The sequence below is a fragment of the Oncorhynchus nerka genome, linkage group LG1 (genome assembly GCF_034236695.1).
Source record: "Oncorhynchus nerka isolate Pitt River linkage group LG1, Oner_Uvic_2.0, whole genome shotgun sequence".
NCBI lineage: Eukaryota > Metazoa > Chordata > Actinopteri > Salmoniformes > Salmonidae > Oncorhynchus > Oncorhynchus nerka.
In genome coordinates, this window is record NC_088396.1 from 30,149,175 (window position 1) to 30,167,868 (window position 18,694).

Consider the following 18,694-nt stretch of genomic DNA (forward strand, 5'->3'; position numbering starts at 1 on the left):
GAGCTTGGTGATCTTAGGCTTGTATGCTGCTGCTTTGTCATGGAAACCCATTTCATGAAGCTCCTGATGAACAGTTCTTGTGCTGTGCAGAAATTTGACGAACTGGCTTGTTGGAAATGTGCTATCCTATGACGGTGCCACTTGAAATATAATCTATGTGGAGTGGGATGGGGAATGTGATGGTACTGTTGTGTAGTAGTAATATAATCTATGTAGAGTGGGATGGGGAATATGATGGTACTGTTGTGTAGTAGTAATATAATCTATGTAGAGTGGGATGGGGAATGTGATGGTACTGTTGTGTAGTAGTAATATAATCTATGTAGAGTGGGATGGGATGGGGAATGTGATGGTACTGTTGTGTAGTAGTAATATAATCTATGTAGAGTGGGATGGGGAATGTGATGGTACTGTTGTGTAGTAGTAATATAATCTATGTAGAGTGGGATGGGGAATGTGATGGTACTGTTGTGTAGTAGTAATATAATCTGTTGGGATGTGAGTAGTAGTAGTAATATAATCTATGTAGAGTGGGATGGGGAATGTGATGGTACTGTTGTGTAGTAGTAATATAATCTATGTAGAGTGGGATGGGGAATGTGATGGTACTGTTGTGTAGTAGTAATATAATCTATGTAGAGTGGGATGGGGAATGTGATGGTACTGTTGTGTAGTAGTAATATAATCTATGTAGAGTGGGATGGGGAATGTGATGGCACTGTTGTGTAGTAGTAATATAATCTATGTAGAGTGGGATGGGGAATGTGATGGTACTGTTGTGTAGTAGTAATATAATCTATGTAGAGTGGGATGGGGAATGTGATGGCACTGTTGTGTAGTAGTAATATGAATGGTATGTGTACACACAGCTACACACAGATAGTGAGACTAGACCTGTTTTCCCTCTGCCCAGAGAAAAGCAATATGGAGGAAGAGTTTTTCCATCAGGGAAAGTACATAACTGCTTTTTGTGGAAAAGGATCAGTCTCCATATGCAAGTCTACCACATCTCAGCTCCACAATATGTCAATCTTACCACGTTACACACACACACACACACACACACACACACACACACACACAGACACAGACACACAATGCTATCCAGATACATCCCACCTCCGTGATAGCTCATCCCCTGCCTGCATCGCTTCACACTTTCTATGATTTCAAGAGCTGAACTATTCTGCAACATTTGTTGATGTGGTTCTGCTAGTAAATGCTGCAGAATTGTGCTCCTCTTGGAATCGCTGCTCTTCGCCGCCACGAGAAGTCCACGAGAGATCCATCGCCCACCGTGCTGAGAGCACAAAGATACAAACACACACCCACAAACACACACACACACACAAACACATATAAACAGACACACTCCCACAAACACATACACACACACAAACACATATAGACAGACACACTCCCACAAACACATATATATATACACACACACACACACACACACACACACACACACACACACACACACTCCCACAAACACATACACACACACAAACACATATAGACAGACACACTCCCACAAACACATATATACACACACAGACTCCCACAAACACATACACACACACACACATATAGATAGTCACACTCCCACAAACACATATATACACACACATACTCCCACATACACACACACACACACACACATATAGATAGTCACACTCCCACAAACACATATACACACACTCTCTGTACATCTGTTCTGGGCAATGCCAGAGCTGTCATGCTGCTCTTGCCAGTTCTGGTCCAGTGGGTGGAGAACCCGGTCGGTCAGTTCATCCAGGGCCCAGAGCCCAGCCTCAGAGGTTCTGTAGGTCTATCTTGGTTGTGTGGTGGTTGTGGTGGATGACTTCCAGAGCTCGTTAACCTTGGGAAGCAGGCCCAGATTCAGCCGAGCCCCTGGGCCCACGTTTTAGGGTATGATCCTCACTTAGAACGCCCCACTCTCTGCCCAATACTGCCCAGCACACACAAACCATGCATGCATACACACACATGCATTTCAACACTCTGGCTCTCTACCTTCACCATCTCTCTCACTTTCTCTGTCTGTCTCTCAGAGTCAGGGCTGATGCAGGGTTTTGTGTTACTTTCTGGTCTGATATAGTCAGTTTTACCACAACAACAACAGAGCCTAGGAAATAGTCTTGCCACGATGGAACAGACATGATTCATCCATGTTAACTTTCATTTCAAAAGCAGTAATTACTTTGTGTTGATAGCTGTCTTGTATTGTAAACTCAGCAAAAAAAGAAACATCCCTTTTTCAGGACAATTTGTAAAAATCCAAATAACTTCACAGATCTTCATTGTAAAAGGTTTAACCTTTCTAGGGCAGGTGTTCCGCTAGCGGAACCCCTTGACAACATTCCGCTGAAAATGCAGCGCGTAAAATAAAAAATAAAAAAATTGAAATATGTAACTTTCACACATTAACAAGTCCAAAACAGCAAATGAAAGATAGACTTCTTGTTAATCTACCCATCATGTCTGATTTCAAAAAGGCTTTACAGCGAAAGCACAACATATGATTATGTTAGGTCAGAGCCAAGTAAAAAAAAACACAAAGCCATTTTTCCGACAAAAAGCAGAAATATAGATAAAATAAATCACTAACCTTTGATCTTCATCCGATGACACTCATCGTATGTTTTGTTCGATAATGTGCATATTTATATCCAAAAATCTCAGTTTACATTGGCGCGTTACGTGCAGTAATGTTTTGAATCCAAAACATCCGGTGATTTTGCAGTAATACTCATAATAAACATTGATAAAAGATATGTGTTATTCACAGAATTAAAGATAGACTTCTCTTTAATGCAACCGCTGTGTCAGATTTAAAAAGTATATATATATAATAATAATCTGAGAACAGCGCTCAGAACCCAAAACAGCCAGAGGAATAGCTGCCATTTTGGAATCAACAAAGTTAGAAACAACACCATAAATATTAACTTACCTTTGATGATCTTCATCAGAAGGCACTCCCAGGAATCCCAGTTTGACAATAAATTACTGATTTGTTCCATAAAGTTCCATAAAGTCCATCATTTATGTCCAAATAGGCACTTGTTGTTAGCGTTTTCAGCCCAGTAATCCATCTTCATGAGGCGCGAGCACTACATCCAGATGAAAACTCGAAAGGTTCCGTTACAGGTCGTAGAAACAAGTCAAACGATGTATGGAATCAATCTTTAGGATGTTTTTAACATATATCATCAATAAGGTTCCAACCGGAGAATTCCATTGTCTGAAGAAAAGCACTGGAAAGAGAGCTAACTCTGTCGGGGCCGCGCGTCACGAGCCTGAGACACTCTGCCAGACCCATGACTCATTTAGCTCCCATTCCCCCCTCCTTTATAGCAGAAGCCTGAAACAAGTTTCTAAAGACGGTTGATTTCTAGTGGAAGCCTTAGGAGGTGCAACTCGACCCCATAGATACTGTGTATTCGGTAGAGCAAGCTTTGAAAAACTACAAACCTCAGATTTCCCACTTCCTGGTTGGATCCCTGTTCATCTGCGTGAACGTGCCTTAGGCATAATGCAAGGAGGAATGAGGACTGCAGATGTGGCCAGGGCAATAAATTGCAATGTCCGTAATGTGAGACGCCTAAGACAGCGCTACAGGGAGACAGGACAGACAGCTAATCGTCCTCACAGTGGCAGACCACGTGTAACAACACCTGCACAGGATCAGTACATCCGAACATCACACCTGCGGGACAGGTACAGGATGGCAACAACAACTGCCCGAGTTACACCAGGAACGCACAATCCCTCCATCAGTGTTCAGACTGTCCACAATAGGCTGAGAGTGGCTGGACAGAGGGCTTGTAGACCTGTTGTAAGGCAGGTCCTCACCAGACATGACCGGCAACAACGTCACCTATGGGCACAAACCCACCGTCGCTGGACCAGATAGGGCTTGTAAAAAGTGCTCTTCACTGACGAGTTGCGGTTTTGTCTCACCAGGGGTGATGGTCGGGATTAATTTGGAGGTGGAGGGTCCGTCATGGTCTGGGGCGGTGTGTCACAGCATCATTGGACTGAGCTTGTTGTCATTGTAGGCAATCTCAACACTGTGTGTTACAGTGAAGACATCCTCCTCCCTCATGTGGTACCCTTCCTGTAGGCTCATCCTGACATTACCCTCCAGCATGACAATGCCACCAGCCATTCTGCTCCTTCTGTGCGTGATTTCCTGCAAGACAGGAATGTCAGTGTTCAGCCATGGCCAGCGAAGTGCCCTGATCTCAATCCCATTGCGTCTGGGGCCTGTTGTTAGGGTGAGGTCTAGGGCCATTCCCCCCCAGAAATGTCTGTGAACTTGCAAGCGCCTTGGTGGAAAAGTGGGGTAACATCTCACAGCAAGAACTGGCAAATCGTGTGCAGTCCATGAGGAGGAGATGCACTGCGGTACTTAATGCAGCTGGTGGCCACACCAGATACTGATTGTTACTTTTGATATTGACCCCCCCTTTGTTCAGGGACACATTATTCAATTTCTGTTAGTCACATGTCTGTGAAACTTGTTCAGTTCATGTCTCAGTTGTTGAATCTTATGTTCGTACACATTTTTTACACATTATGTGGTTAATCAAATACCTATGTTATGCATTTAGCAATCTTTTCAATTCTGGAGAGCTCATTCTAATGCAGCCGGCTGCCTGATTTTAGTACATGTGTTGTTGTTGTCGTTAATGTTGTTTTATTTTTAGCAGGAGGCCTTGGCCTATGTGTGCATGTGCATGCGTGCGTGTGTGTGTGTGTGTGTGTGTCTCTTCCCTCAGCTGTTTGAGGGTCAGACAGAAGTGTCATTAGTTGACAGTTTAAAACAGTTCTGCTGGGGGAATAACTGAGTGACAGTGTGTGAATCAAGGCCATGTATAAAGCCATGTACTATCAGAGGTTAATGGCACAGCCAACCTTGGTCCGCTGCAGGGGGTGTCACTCATCATATTGATACTGCAGCTATGTCTGTGTTGGTAGAAGGGGCTTCTGCTGTGTGTGTGTGTGTGTGTGTGTGTGTGTGTGTGTGTGTGTGTGTGTGTGTGTGTGTGTGTGTGTGTGTGATGTCCTAATTAATCCCATTTGATCTGCGTCGGTGTGGTTTCAGGGCTCCTGTAGGTTAATTTATCAGAAGGAGAAATGGAAAGACTCCATCCACACATACGCGCACGCACACAAACACACACATCAAGGCCTTCAGTACTTCAAGGTGAAGCCCTCAGATGGCTCAGCCTGTGTTACCTTGTTAAATCGATGGGCACTCTGACAACCCCAGAAGTGGAATTCTCCTCTGACTGCGTACCCGGGGATTGTGTGTGTGTGTGTGTGTGTGTGTGTGGTACCATCGGTTAAAGGCTGAGAGGGATTTGAAAGGCCATTTGTCCCTTAGGCGTACAGGCTTTAGGATCGGACTGCAGGGAGAGAGGGAGGACAGAGTGTAGGAGAAGAAAGGGAGAGAATAGAGGGAGCTTTTTTCTCATTACTGCTTTCAATGTACTTCATTTTCCTAGTATTTCTGGATATAAATCAGTAGAGATTAATTTCATCAGGTCAACGGATTGTGTTTGCTTGTCTAAGCCATTGTCCATTGACTGTGTAACAAATGTCCTGCCATATACAGTATAACCATATATCTGTGTCTGTTATCCTGCCATATACAGTATAACCATATCCCTGTGTCTGTTATCCTGCCATATACAGTATAACCATATCCCTGTGTCTGTTTTCCTGCCCTATACGGTATAACCATATATCTGTGTCTATTATCCTGCCATATACAGTCGTGGCCAAAGGTTTTGAGAATGACACAAATATACATTTTCACAAAGTCTGGTGCCTCAGTTTGTATGATGGCAATTTGCATATACTTCAGAATGTTATGAAGAGTGATCAGAGGAATTGCAATGAATTGCAAAGTCCCTCTTTGCCATTCAAATGAACTGAATCCCCAAAAAACATTTCCACTGCATTTCAGCCCTGCCACAAAAGGACCAACTGACATGTCAGTGATTCTCTCGTTAACACGTGTGAGTGTTGACAAGGACAAGGCTGGAGATCACTCTGTCATGCTGATTGATTTCAAATAACAGACTGGAACCTTCAAAAGGAGGGTGGTGCTTGGAATCATTGTTCATCCTCTGTCAGCCATTGCTACCTACAAGGGAACACGTGCCGTCATCATTGCTTTGTACAAAAAGGGCTTCACATGTAAGGATATTGCTGCCAGTAAGATTGCACCTAAATCAACCATTTATCGGATCAGCAAGAACTTCAAGGAGAGCGGATCAGTTGTTATGAAGAAGACTTCAGGGCGCCCAAGAAAGTCCAGCAAGTGCCAGGACTGTCTCCTAAAGTTAATTCAGCTGCGGGATCGGGGCACCACCAGTTCAGAGCTTGCTTAGGAATGGCAGCAGCAGGTGTGAGTGCATCTGCACCTACAGTGAGGCGAAGACTTTTGTAGGATGGCCTGGTGTCAAGAAGGGCAGCTAAGAAGCCACTTCTATGCAGGAAAAACATCAGGGACAGACTGATATTCTGAAAAGGGTACAGGGATTGGACTGCTGAGGACTGTGGTAAAGTCATTTTCTCTGATGAATTCCCATTCCGATTTTTTGGGGCATCTGAAAAAAAGCTGGTCCGGAGAAGACAAGGTGAGCGCTACCATTAGTCCTGTGTCATGCAAACAGTAAAGCATCCTGAGACCATTCATGTGTGGGGTTGCTTCTCAGCCAAGGGAGTGGGCTCACTCACACTTTTTCCTAAGAACACAGCCATGAATAAAGAATGGTACCAACACATCCTCCGAGAGCAACTTCTCCCAACCATCCAGGAACAGTTTGGTGATGAACAATGCCTTTTCCAGCATGATGGAGCACCTTGCCATAAGGCAAAAGTGATAACTAAGTGGCTCGGGGAACAAAACATCGATATTTTGGGTCCATGGCCAGGAAACTCCCCAGACCTTAATCCCATTGAGAACTTGTGGTCAATCCTCAAGAGGCGTGTGGACAAACAAAAACCCACAAATTCGGACAAATTCCAAGCTTTGAATATGCAAGAATGGGCTGCCATCAGTCAGGATGTGGCCCAGAAGTTAATTGACAGCATGTCAGGGCAGAATGCAGAGGTCTTGAAAAAGAAGGGTCAACACTGCAAATATTGACTCTAAGCATCAACTTCATGTAATTGTAAATAAAAGCTTTTGACACGTATGAAATGCTTGTAATTATACAGTATTCTTAGTAACATCTGACAAAAATATCTAAAGACACAGAAGCAGCAAATTTTGTGAAAATTAATATTTGTGTCACTCAACTTTTGGCCATGACTGTACAGTATAACCATATATCTGTGTCTGTTATCCTGCCATATACAGTATAACCATATATATGTGTCTGTTATCCTGCCATATACAGTATAACCATATATCTGTGTCTGTTATCCTGCCATATACAGTATAACCATATATCTGTGTCTGTTATCCTGCCATATACAGTATAACCATATCTCTGTTTCTTATCCTGACATCTACAGTATAACCATATCTCTGTGTCTGTAATCCTGCCATATACGGTATAACCATATCGCTGTCTGTAATCCTGCCATATACGGTATAACCATATCGCTGTATGTTATCCTGCCATATACAGTATAACCATATATCTGTGTATGTTATCCTGCCATATACAGTATAACCATATCTCTGTGTCTTATCCTGACATCTACAGTATAACCATATCTCTGTTTCTTATCCTGACATCTACAGTATAACCATATCTCTGTGTATGTTATCCTGCCATATACAGTATAACCATATCTCTGTGTCTGTTATCCTGACATCTACAGTATAACCATATCTCTGTTTCTTATCCTGACATCTACAGTATAACCATATCTATGTGTTTATCCTGACATCTACATTATCAAATCAAATCAAATTTGATTTGTCACATACACATGGTTAGCAGATGTTAATGCGAGTGTAGCGAAATGCTTGTGCTTCTAGTTCCGACAATGCAGTGATAACCAACAAGTAATCTAACTAACAATTCCAAAACTACTGTCTTATACACAGTGTAAGGGGATAAGGAATATGTACATAAGGATATATGAATGAGTGATGGTACAGAGCAGCATACAGTAGATGGTATCGAGTACAGTATATACATATGAGATGAGTATGTAGACAAAGTAAACAAAGTGGCATAGTTAAAGTGGCTAGTGATACATGTATTACATAAGGATGCAGTCGATGATGTAGAGTACAGTATATACGTATGCATATGAGATGAATAATGTAGGGTAAGTAACATTATATAAGGTAGCATTGTTTAAAGTGGCTAGTGATATATTTACATCATTTCCCATCAATTCCCATTATTAAAGTGGCTGGAGTTGGGTCAGTGTCAATGACAGTGTGTTGGCAACAGCCACTCAATGTTAGTGGTGGCTGTTTAACAGTCTGATGGCCTTGAGATAGAAGCTGTTTTCAGTCTCTCGGTCCCAGCTTTGATGCACCTGTACTGACCTCGCCTTCTGGATGATAGCGGGGTGAACAGGCAGTGGTTCGGTGGTTGATGTCCTTGATGATCTTTATGGCCTTCCTGTAACATCGGGTGGTGTAGGTGTCCTGGAGGGCAGGTAGTTTGCCCCCGGTGATGCGTTGTGCAGCCCTCACTACCCTCTGGAGAGCCTTACGGTTGAGGGCGGAGCAGTTGCCGTACCAGGCGGTGATACAGCCCGCCAGGATGCTCTCGATTGTGCATCTGTAGAAGTTTGTGAGTGCTTTTGGTGACAAACCGAATTTCTTCAGCCTCCTGAGGTTGAAGAGGCGCTGCTGCGCCTTCTTCACGACGCTGTCAGTGTGAGTGGACCAATTCAGTTTGTCTGTGATGTGTATGCCGAGGAACTTAAAACTTGCTACCCTCTCCACTACTGTTCCATCGATGTGGATAGGGGGTGTTCCCTCTGCTGTTTCCTGAAGTCCACAATCATCTCCTTAGTTTTGTTGACGTTGAGTGTGAGGTTATTTTCCTGACACCACACTCCGAGGGCCCTCACCTCCTCCCTGTAGGCCGTCTCGTCGTTGTTGGTAATCAAGCCTACCACTGTTGTGTCGTCCGCAAACTTGATGATTGAGTTGGAGGCGTGCGTGGCCACGCAGTCGTGGGTGAACAGGGAGTACAGGAGAGGGCTCAGAACGCACCCTTGTGGGGCCCCCGTGTTGAGGATCAGCGGGGAGGAGATGTTGTTGCCTACCCTCACCACCTGGGGGCGGCCCGTCAGGAAGTCCAGTACCCAGTTGCACAGGGCGGGGTCGAGACCCAGGGTCTCGAGCTTGATGACGAGCTTGGAGGGTACTATGGTGTTGAATGCCGAGCTGTAGTCGATGAACAGCATTCTCACGTAGGTATTCCTCTTGTCCAGGTGGGTTCGGGCAGTGTGCAGTGTGGTTGAGATTGCATCGTCTGTGGACCTATTTGGGCGGTAAGCAAATTGGAGTGGGTCTAGGGTGTCAGGTAGGGTGGAGGTGATATGGTCCTTGACTAGTCTCTCAAAGCACTTCATGATGACGGAAGTGAGTGCTACGGGGGCGGTAGTCGTTTAGCTCAGTTACCTTAGCTTTCTTGGGAACAGGAACAATGGTGGCCCTCTTGAAGCATGCGGGAACAGCAGACTGGTATAGGGATTGATTGAATATGTCCGTAAACACACCGGCCAGCTGGTCTGCGCATGCTCTGAGGGCGCGGCTGGGGATGCCGTCTGGGCCTGCAGCCTTGCGAGGGTTAACACGTTTAAATGTCTTACTCACCTCGGCTGCAGTGAAGGAGAGACCGCATGTTTTCGTTGCAGGCCGTGTCAGTGGCACTGTATTGTCCTCAAAGCGGGCAAAAAAGTTATTTAGTCTGCCTGGGAGCAAGACATCCTGGTCCGTGACTGGGCTGGGTTTCTTCTTGTAGTCCGTGATTGACTGTAGACCCTGCCACATGCCTCTTGTGTCTGAGCCGTTGAATTGAGATTCCACTTTGTCTCTGTACTGACGCTTAGCTTGTTTAATAGCCTTGCGGAGGGAATAGCTGCACTGTTTGTATTCGGTCATGTTGCCAGACACCTTGCCCTGATTAAAAGCAGTGGTTCGCGCTTTCAGTTTCACGCGAATGCTGCCATCAATCCACGGTTTCTGGTTAGGGAATGTTTTTATCGTTGCTATGGGAACGACATCTTCAACGCACGTTCTAATGAACTCGCACACCGAATCAGCGTATTCGTCAATATTTTTATCTGACGCAATACGAAACATGTCCCAGTCCACGTGATGGAAGCAGTCTTGGAGTGTGGAGTCAGCTTGGTCTGACCAGCGTTGGACAGACCTCAGCGTGGGAGCCTCTTGTTTCAGTTTCTGCCTGTAGGCAGGGATCAACAAAATGGAGTCGTGGTCAGCTTTTCCGAAAGGGGGGCGGGGCAGGGCCTTATATGCGTCGCGGAAGTTAGAGTAACAGTGATCCAAGGTTTTACCACCCCTGGTTGCGCAATCGATATGCTGATAAAATTTAGGGAGTCTTGTTTTCAGATTAGCTTTGTTAAAATCCCCAGCTACAATGAATGCAGCCTCCGGATAAATGGTTTCCAGTTTGCAAAGAGTTAAATAAAGTTAGTTCAGAGCCATCGACGTGTCTGCTTGGGGGGGGTATATACGGCTGTGATTATAATCGAAGAGAATTCTCTTGGAAGATAATGCGGTCTACATTTGATTGTGAGGAATTCTAAATCAGGTGAACAGAAGGATTTGAGTTCCTGTATGTTTCCTTCATCACACCATGTCTCGTTAGTCATGAGGCATACGCCCCCGCCACTCTTCTTACCAGAAAGATGTTTGTTTCTGTCGGCGCGATGCGTGGAGAAACCCGTTGGCTGCACCGCATCGGATAGCGTCTTCCCAGTAAGCCATGTTTCCGTGAAGCAGAGAACGTTGCAGTCTCTGATGTCCCTCTGGAATGCTACCCTTGCTCGGATTTCATCAACCTTGTTGTCAAGAGACTGGACATTGGCAAGAAGAATGCTGGGGAGTGGTGCGCGATGTGCCCTTTTTCGGAGTCTGACCAGAAGACCGCCTCGTTTCCCTCTTTTTCGGAGTCGTTTCCTTGGGTCGCTGCATGCGATCCATTCCGTTGTCCTGTTTGTAAGGCAGAACACAGGATACGCGTCGCGGAAAACATATTCTTGGTCGTACTGATGGTGAGTTGACGCTGATCTTATATTCAGTAGTTCTTCTCGACTGTATGTAATGAAACCTAAGATGACCTGGGGTACTAATGTAAGAAATAACACGTAAAAAACAAAAAACTGCATAGTTTCCTAGGAACGCGAAGCGAGGCGGCCATCTCTGTCGGCGCCGGAAGCCCATTTATCTGTCTGTAATCCTGACATCTACAGTATAACCATATCTCTGTGTCTTATCCTGCCCATTTATCTGTCTGTAATCCTGACATCTACAGTATAACCATATCTCTGTGTCTTATCCTGACCATTTATCTGTCTGTAATCCTGACATCTACAGTATAACCATATCTCTGTGTCTTATCCTGACCATTTATATGTCTGTAATCCTGACATCTACAGTATAACCATATCTCTGTGTCTTATCCTGCCCATTTATCTGTCTGTAATCCTGACATCTACAGTATAACCATATCTCTGTGTCTTATCCTGCCCATTTATCTGTCTGTAATCCTGACATCTACAGTATAACCATATCTCTGTGTCTTATCCTGACCATTTATCTGTCTGTAATCCTGACATCTACAGTATAACCATATCTCTGTGTCTTATCCTGCCCATTTATATGTCTGTAATCCTGACATCTACAGTATAACCATATCTCTGTGTCTTATCCTGACCATTTATCTGTCTGTAATCCTGACATCTACAGTATAACCATATCTCTGTGTCTTATCCTGCCCATTTATATGTCTGTAATCCTGACATCTACAGTATAACCATATCTCTGTGTCTTATCCTGACCATTTATCTGTCTGTAATCCTGACATATACATGTATATAACCATATCTCTGTGTCTTATCCTGCCCATTTATATGTCTGTGCGGGGAACATCAAGTATAACCATATCTCTGTGTCTTATCCTGCCCATTTATCTGTCTGTAATCCTGTCATGCCACTGTATAACCATATCTCAGTGCTTAGACCCACCCATTTATCTGTCTGTAACACTGACATCTACAGTATCATCAATCAATCAATCAGGCTTATCCTGACCATTTCCCAGCTGTAATCCAATACATCTCAAGGAGAGTACAGTACTGTGTCTTATCCTGCATTTATCTGTCTGTAATCCTGAGTATAGTACAGGTATATAGTGTTATATACTCTTCCACAGTACAGTACAGGCATATAGTGTTATATACATCTTAGTGTACACTACAGGCATATAGTGTTATTTCAGCTTTGGAGAGAGTACACTACAGACATATAGTGTTATATACTCTTGGAGAGTACACTACAGGCATATAGTGTTATCAATCAATCAATCAGGCAATGTCTACATTGTCATATAGCAGCCAATACACTCTTAGAGTACACTACAGGCATATAGTGTTATATACCCTTGGAGAGTACACTACAGGCATATAGTGTTATATACTCTTAGAGTACAGTACAGGCATATAGTGTTATATACTCTTGGAGAGTACACTACAGGCATATAGTGTTATATACTCTTGGAGAGTACACTACAGGCATATAGTGTTATATACTCTTGGAGAGTACACTACAGGCATATAGTGTTATATACTCTTGGAGAGTACACTACAGGCATATAGTGTTATATACTCTTAGAGTACACTACAGGCATATAGTGTTATATACTCTTGGAGAGTACACTACAGGCATATAGTGTTATATACTCTTAGAGTACACTACAGGCATATAGTGTTATATACCCTTGGAGAGTACAGTACAGGCATATAGTGTTATATACTCTTGGAGAGTACACTACAGGCATATAGTGTTATATACTCTTGGAGAGTACACTACAGGCATATAGTGTTATATACTCTTAGAGTACACTACAGGCATATAGTGTTATATACTCTTGGAGAGTACACTACAGGCATATAGTGTTATATACCCTTGGAGAGTACAGTACAGGCATATAGTGTTATATACCCTTGGAGAGTACAGTACAGGCATATAGTGTTATATACTCTTGGAGAGTACACTACAGGCATATAGACTTATATACTCTTAGTGTACACTACAGGCATATAGTGTTATATACTTTTAGAGTACACTACAGGCATATAGTGTTATATACTCTTGGAGAGTACACTACAGGCATAAAGTGTTATATACTCTTAGAGTACACTACAGGCATATAGTGTTATATACTCTTGGAGAGTACACTACAGGCATATAGTGTTATATACTCTTGGAGAGTACACTACAGGCATATAGTGTTATATACTCTTGGAGAGTACACTACAGGCATATAGTGTTATATACTCTTGGAGAGTACACTACAGGCATATAGTGTTATATACTCTTGGAGAGTACACTACAGGCATATAGTGTTATATACTCTTGGAGAGTACACTACAGGCATATAGTGTTATATACTCTTGGAGAGTACAGTACAGGCATATAGTGTTATATACTCTTGGAGAGTACACTACAGGCATATAGTGTTATATACTCTTGGAGAGTACACTACAGGCATATAGTGTTATATACTCTTAGAGTACACTACAGGCATATAGTGTTATATACCCTTGGAGAGTACACTACAGGCATATAGTGTTATATACTCTTAGAGTACACTACAGGCATATAGTGTTATATACTCTTGGAGAGTACACTACAGGCATATAGTGTTATATACTCTTAGAGTACACTACAGGCATATAGTGTTATATACTCTTGGAGAGTACACTACAGGCATATAGTGTTCTATACTCTTAGAGTACACTACAGGCATATAGTGTTCTATACTCTTAGAGTACACTACAGGCATATAGTGTTATATACTCTTGGAGAGTACACTACAGGCATATAGTGTTCTATACTCTTAGAGTACAGTACAGGCATGTAGTGTTATATGAGAGAGAGCAGATGAGGAGGAGGGCAGGAGAGGGGGATTGGGAGCAGGGAAGGGTAGAGGAAGGTAGGAGGAGAACAGGAGAGGGGGATTGAGGAGAACAGGAGAGGGGGATTGGGAGGGAAGAAGGTAGGAGGAGAACAGGAGAGGGGGATTGGGAGCGGGGAAGGGAAGGTAGGAGGAGGACAGGAGAGAGGGGATTGGGAGCAGGGAAGTAGGAGGAGGACAGGAGAGGGGGAGGAGGAGAACAGGGAAGTGAGGAGGAGAGGAGAGGGGATTGGGAGCAGGGAAGGGGTAGAGGAAGGTAGGAGGAGGACAGGAGAGGGGGATTGGGAGCAGAGAAGGGTAGAGGAAGGTAGGAGGAGGACAGGAGAGGGGGATTGTGAGTGGGGTTAGGCAGGAGAGGGGGATTGGGAGCAGGGAAGATAGGAGGAGGACAGGAGAGGGGGATTGGGAGCAGGGAAGGGTAGAGGAAGGTAGGAGGAGGACAGGAGAGGGGGATTGGGAGCAGAGAAGGGTAGAGGAAGGTAGGAGGAGGACAGGAGAGGGGGATTGTGAGTGGGGTTAGGCAGGAGAGGGGGATTGGGAGCAGGGAAGATAGGAGGAGGACAGGAGAGGGGGATTGGGAGCAGGGAAGGGTAGAGGAAGGTAGGAGGAGGACAGGAGAGGGGGATTGGGAGCAGGGAAGGGTAGAGGAAGGTAGGAGGAGGACAGGAGAGGGGGATTGGGAGCAGGACAGGAAGGGTAGAGGAAGGTAGGAGGAGGACAGGAGAGGGGGATTGGGAGCAGGGAAAGGGTAGAGGAAGGTAGGAGGAGAACAGGAGAGGGGGGATAGGAGGAGAACAGGAGAGGGGGATTGGGAGCGGGAAGGTAGGAGGAGAACAGGAGAGGGGGATTGGGAGTGGGGTTAGGCAGGAGAGGGCTCCAGCCTATTGTGCAGACAGACAGAAAGCTTGGCAGAACTGGAGGGTTTAAATCCCCCAGGCCTTTTAACACTGCCCCTCTGACAGCTGGCAGACTGCTCTCTGCAGCACAATACAGACACACACACAATACCTGCACACACATACAATGCCTGCACACATATACTCAATACCTGCATGCACCTACTCTCACAATACCTCTCCCAGAATAACTTCACACACAATGGAGAAGCAGTCACCTTGATGGTAAGCTGTCTGTAGTAGATAGTAGATGTTTGTCAAAGTGAACAATGGTATCAAAGTAGACATGGCGTTATAATAGCAAGGTTTTGTTTTTTAGCCTTGTTAAAGTGGATCTGATAGCGTTTTAGCAACATGAAATATTATTACAATCTGTTCATATACACCCCCAGGAAGATCATGGCACCATTTTCTGACAAGTGAGCACTTAGAATGGTCATTTTCATGTTTCATAAATTCATAGAATGTTTGGAAATGACGTAGAGTAAGGTATTTGTGAAAATTCTATAGCAGTATAGAGTGGGAAAGCGGGCGTGGATTTGAACAATTAACAGACTGCAGTAATTAAAACCTAATAAAAACATCTGTCTTATCCAAGACCGGAATCTATGCAGACCGATGCACCATAGCCAATCAGAGCTACAGTAGGCCTTTATACAAACAAGCCATTTACCACACAGGCCTGCCATCATTCACTTTGATCTGGACTGTGTTTACAGGCAGGAGCAACAGTAATACGTTAGACCATTAGAACGCATTCACCAAGAGCTCCAAAATACACATGAATGGATTTCTGCAAATATGTAAATGTGTCCTCTTACGTTTGGGAACTTTACAGTCCTATTGATCAAACAACCATAAAAAGGAAGGCTATCTCTCACTCAGTTATGCACATCAACAACAGGAAGATCAACAACTAATGCTAGCCAGAGTGAGATGAGCTAAAATCTAATGAGGGAACATTAGATAAACACTCAAACTTTTTCAGATACTTGGCCATCGAAATTGCACTGATAAACAATGGTGAGTAGTAGCCTGCTCGTCCCACGCTTTGACAACTGAATGGGAACTTGCCTGCCCACACATTTGATCAATGCCAAATACATTTGATTGACGACTAAGGGTAAATTGCCTTCAGTATGTCAGAGTGCACTCTGGGTTGTTCGTAAATTGAGAGCACACTGCACTATTTGCAATGGACGCGCAGGCCGAGGAGTAGGGTTGATTTGAGCATTCCTCACAATGGCAGTCAAACACCCAAGCTAACTGTCTAAAGCTGGCTAGCGTCCTAGCTACTTCTAGACACAAATGAGAGAACACCTCATTCTGACCATTTTATTTGCACTAGCAGAGCTGGTTAGGCTGTTTGCATGTTATCTAGACTGGGCTGCTGGTAACAACTGACAGGGGTCATATTCGGCGGTGCTGCGTGTTCGTAAATTCATCAGTTATCCTTCACTCTTAGATGAGAGTGCTCTGAATTTGGATTAGATAGCCAGAGTGAATTTACGATCGCACAAGATATGCTAACTGGATAACAGTCGTTAAAGTTCAATAAAGCTAGCTAGCTAGCAAAGCGATTAATATGTATTGCTTGCTAACCAAATGACACCTGCATCTCTAGCTGTAGCAACCAAAAAACCCAGCAGCTAGCTAGCAAACATTAGCCTCCACGTTTTTAGCTTGCTAAATTAATAGATACATAAATAGTTACGCTAGCCACATTATGACTGACTTGTGATCATTGCCCTTTCTAGTTTGATTATATTGACATTCCCAGCCTTAGTTACATTCGGCCGTTTTTGTCCAAAATATTGAGTCATTGAAACTGAAACAGTGCATCCCGAATGGAGGCAGCAAACAATGTACCAGGCCAGCTGTGATTTACAACCTGATGTTTTTTGGGACTACAAAGAAATGTATTGGTGAATTATATTCATCATGCTTTGAACTGCATCCATCTGTTCTCCCAACAATGTCTTACTGTACGTCATGGAATGTTGAGTCAAATTAGAACCCATTTTTTAAACCTCTTATGAAGTTAGTTTTGTAGTATGAACTGGGAATTGAATATTTTTGATTGATGTGACTGTCTGTTTGTTTCTGATCTGCAAAGTAGTTAAAACGCTGTCTGTTCCACTTAAAGTGCAATAACATTTGCCTGTTCCCTTTCAATGTGTGCTATACTCTTTATTTGGACTCATACCACCACAAACTACAGAGATGTTGAGGCAGAAACATGATCAATCAACACGAAGCTCTCTCTCTCTATTCCAGGTCCCCCCTCCCCTCCTCGTAACGTGGTCTTCAACCTGAATGACACCTGTCTACAGTTGGAGTGGTCTCCTCCCAGCGACATGGGTGGTCGCAGGGACCTGACCTATAACGTGCTATGTAAGCGATGCGGCCCAGAGCCCGACCAATGCCAGCTTTGTGGGGAAGAGCTTCGCTTTGTGCCCCGCCCCCAGGGCCTGACTAACACCACGGTAACGGTGATGGACTTCTCTGCTCACGCCAACTACACCTTTGAGATTGAGTCACTGAATGGAGTGTCTAAGATGATTAACTACCCGAGACCTGTGGCCGCAATTACTGTCTCCACCGACCAGGGCGGTGAGTACAACTATACACTGACCTCTGACCCCCTTAACCCTGAACCTGTCAGACATCACTGTCTCCACCGACCAAGGCTGTGAGTACACCTATACACTGACCTCTGACCCTGACTTCTTACCCTTAAACCCTCTGACTAGGGTGTCCAATTAAAATGCATCTTTTACCAATATATGTTAATTTAGTGTCTAATCCTCCAAACCTCATGTCTCTGTCATAATCCGCTCAAAAGTGATTGGAGTTTTTACCCCTGTAGGATGGCCAGAATTACGGTGACTAAATCAAGAGAAAAAAGTGGTACAAAATCTGGAAAATTGCATTGTGTTAGCTAGGCTGGATTCTGTGCAAGAATGAAGGCTCACTTTCCCCATTGAACTCATCTTTCTCTTTGAATCGGCGGGACATAAAACAATATAGAGGTCAAATAGATATCGATTATGACACATGACATATAGTATTTTCATATTTTAGTGTACGCTTTTGATATTAATTCTCACAAAAACAAGCATATCTCTGTGAAATATCAACGGAGCACTGAGCGTATACCAACCTTTTTATTTTCAAAGCCTTTTACATTTCATTCAGCTGCATCATGCTAATTTAGCTTTTTGCAACCCGAGGAAGCAACTTTGAAGACGACAACCACAAAACGGTAAATCCTCAAAAGTTGTTATGAGCAACCTGCACTGCTATGTCAACCGAGCTCGGTGCGTATTATCAGATGTTTTAGGTTACCAAATCCAACTTTGTGGATATGATGTTAATGATATGTCAGAGAAAGAGCCCACTGAATGATTCAGAACATAATCATTTGTCCTTGTAAAATGTATTTTATAACATAATTGAAATGTCATTACCAAAGCACTCTGGCCAGAGTGGGTGGACAACCTACTCTAACCCCTAAACCCCTTAACCCTGAACCGTGGCGCCACGGCCGCCATTACAGTCACCACCGACAAGGGCGGTGAGTACACTCACACCCATGCACACACACAC

General features: G+C 43.9%; 1 protein-coding gene across 1 annotated transcript in view; it reads left to right on the plus strand.

Annotated features, from left to right (window-relative positions):
- Positions 1-17,365: 17,365 nt before the first annotated feature.
- LOC115119286 (ephrin type-A receptor 6-like) overlaps positions 17,366-18,694 on the plus strand; it is a 106,361-nt gene continuing 105,032 nt past the window's right edge. The window contains exon 1 of the mRNA XM_065017935.1: positions 17,366-17,698. Coding sequence (XP_064874007.1) covers positions 17,443-17,698 — 256 coding nt within the window. The 5' untranslated portion in view covers positions 17,366-17,442. The remainder of the gene's footprint in view (positions 17,699-18,694) is intronic.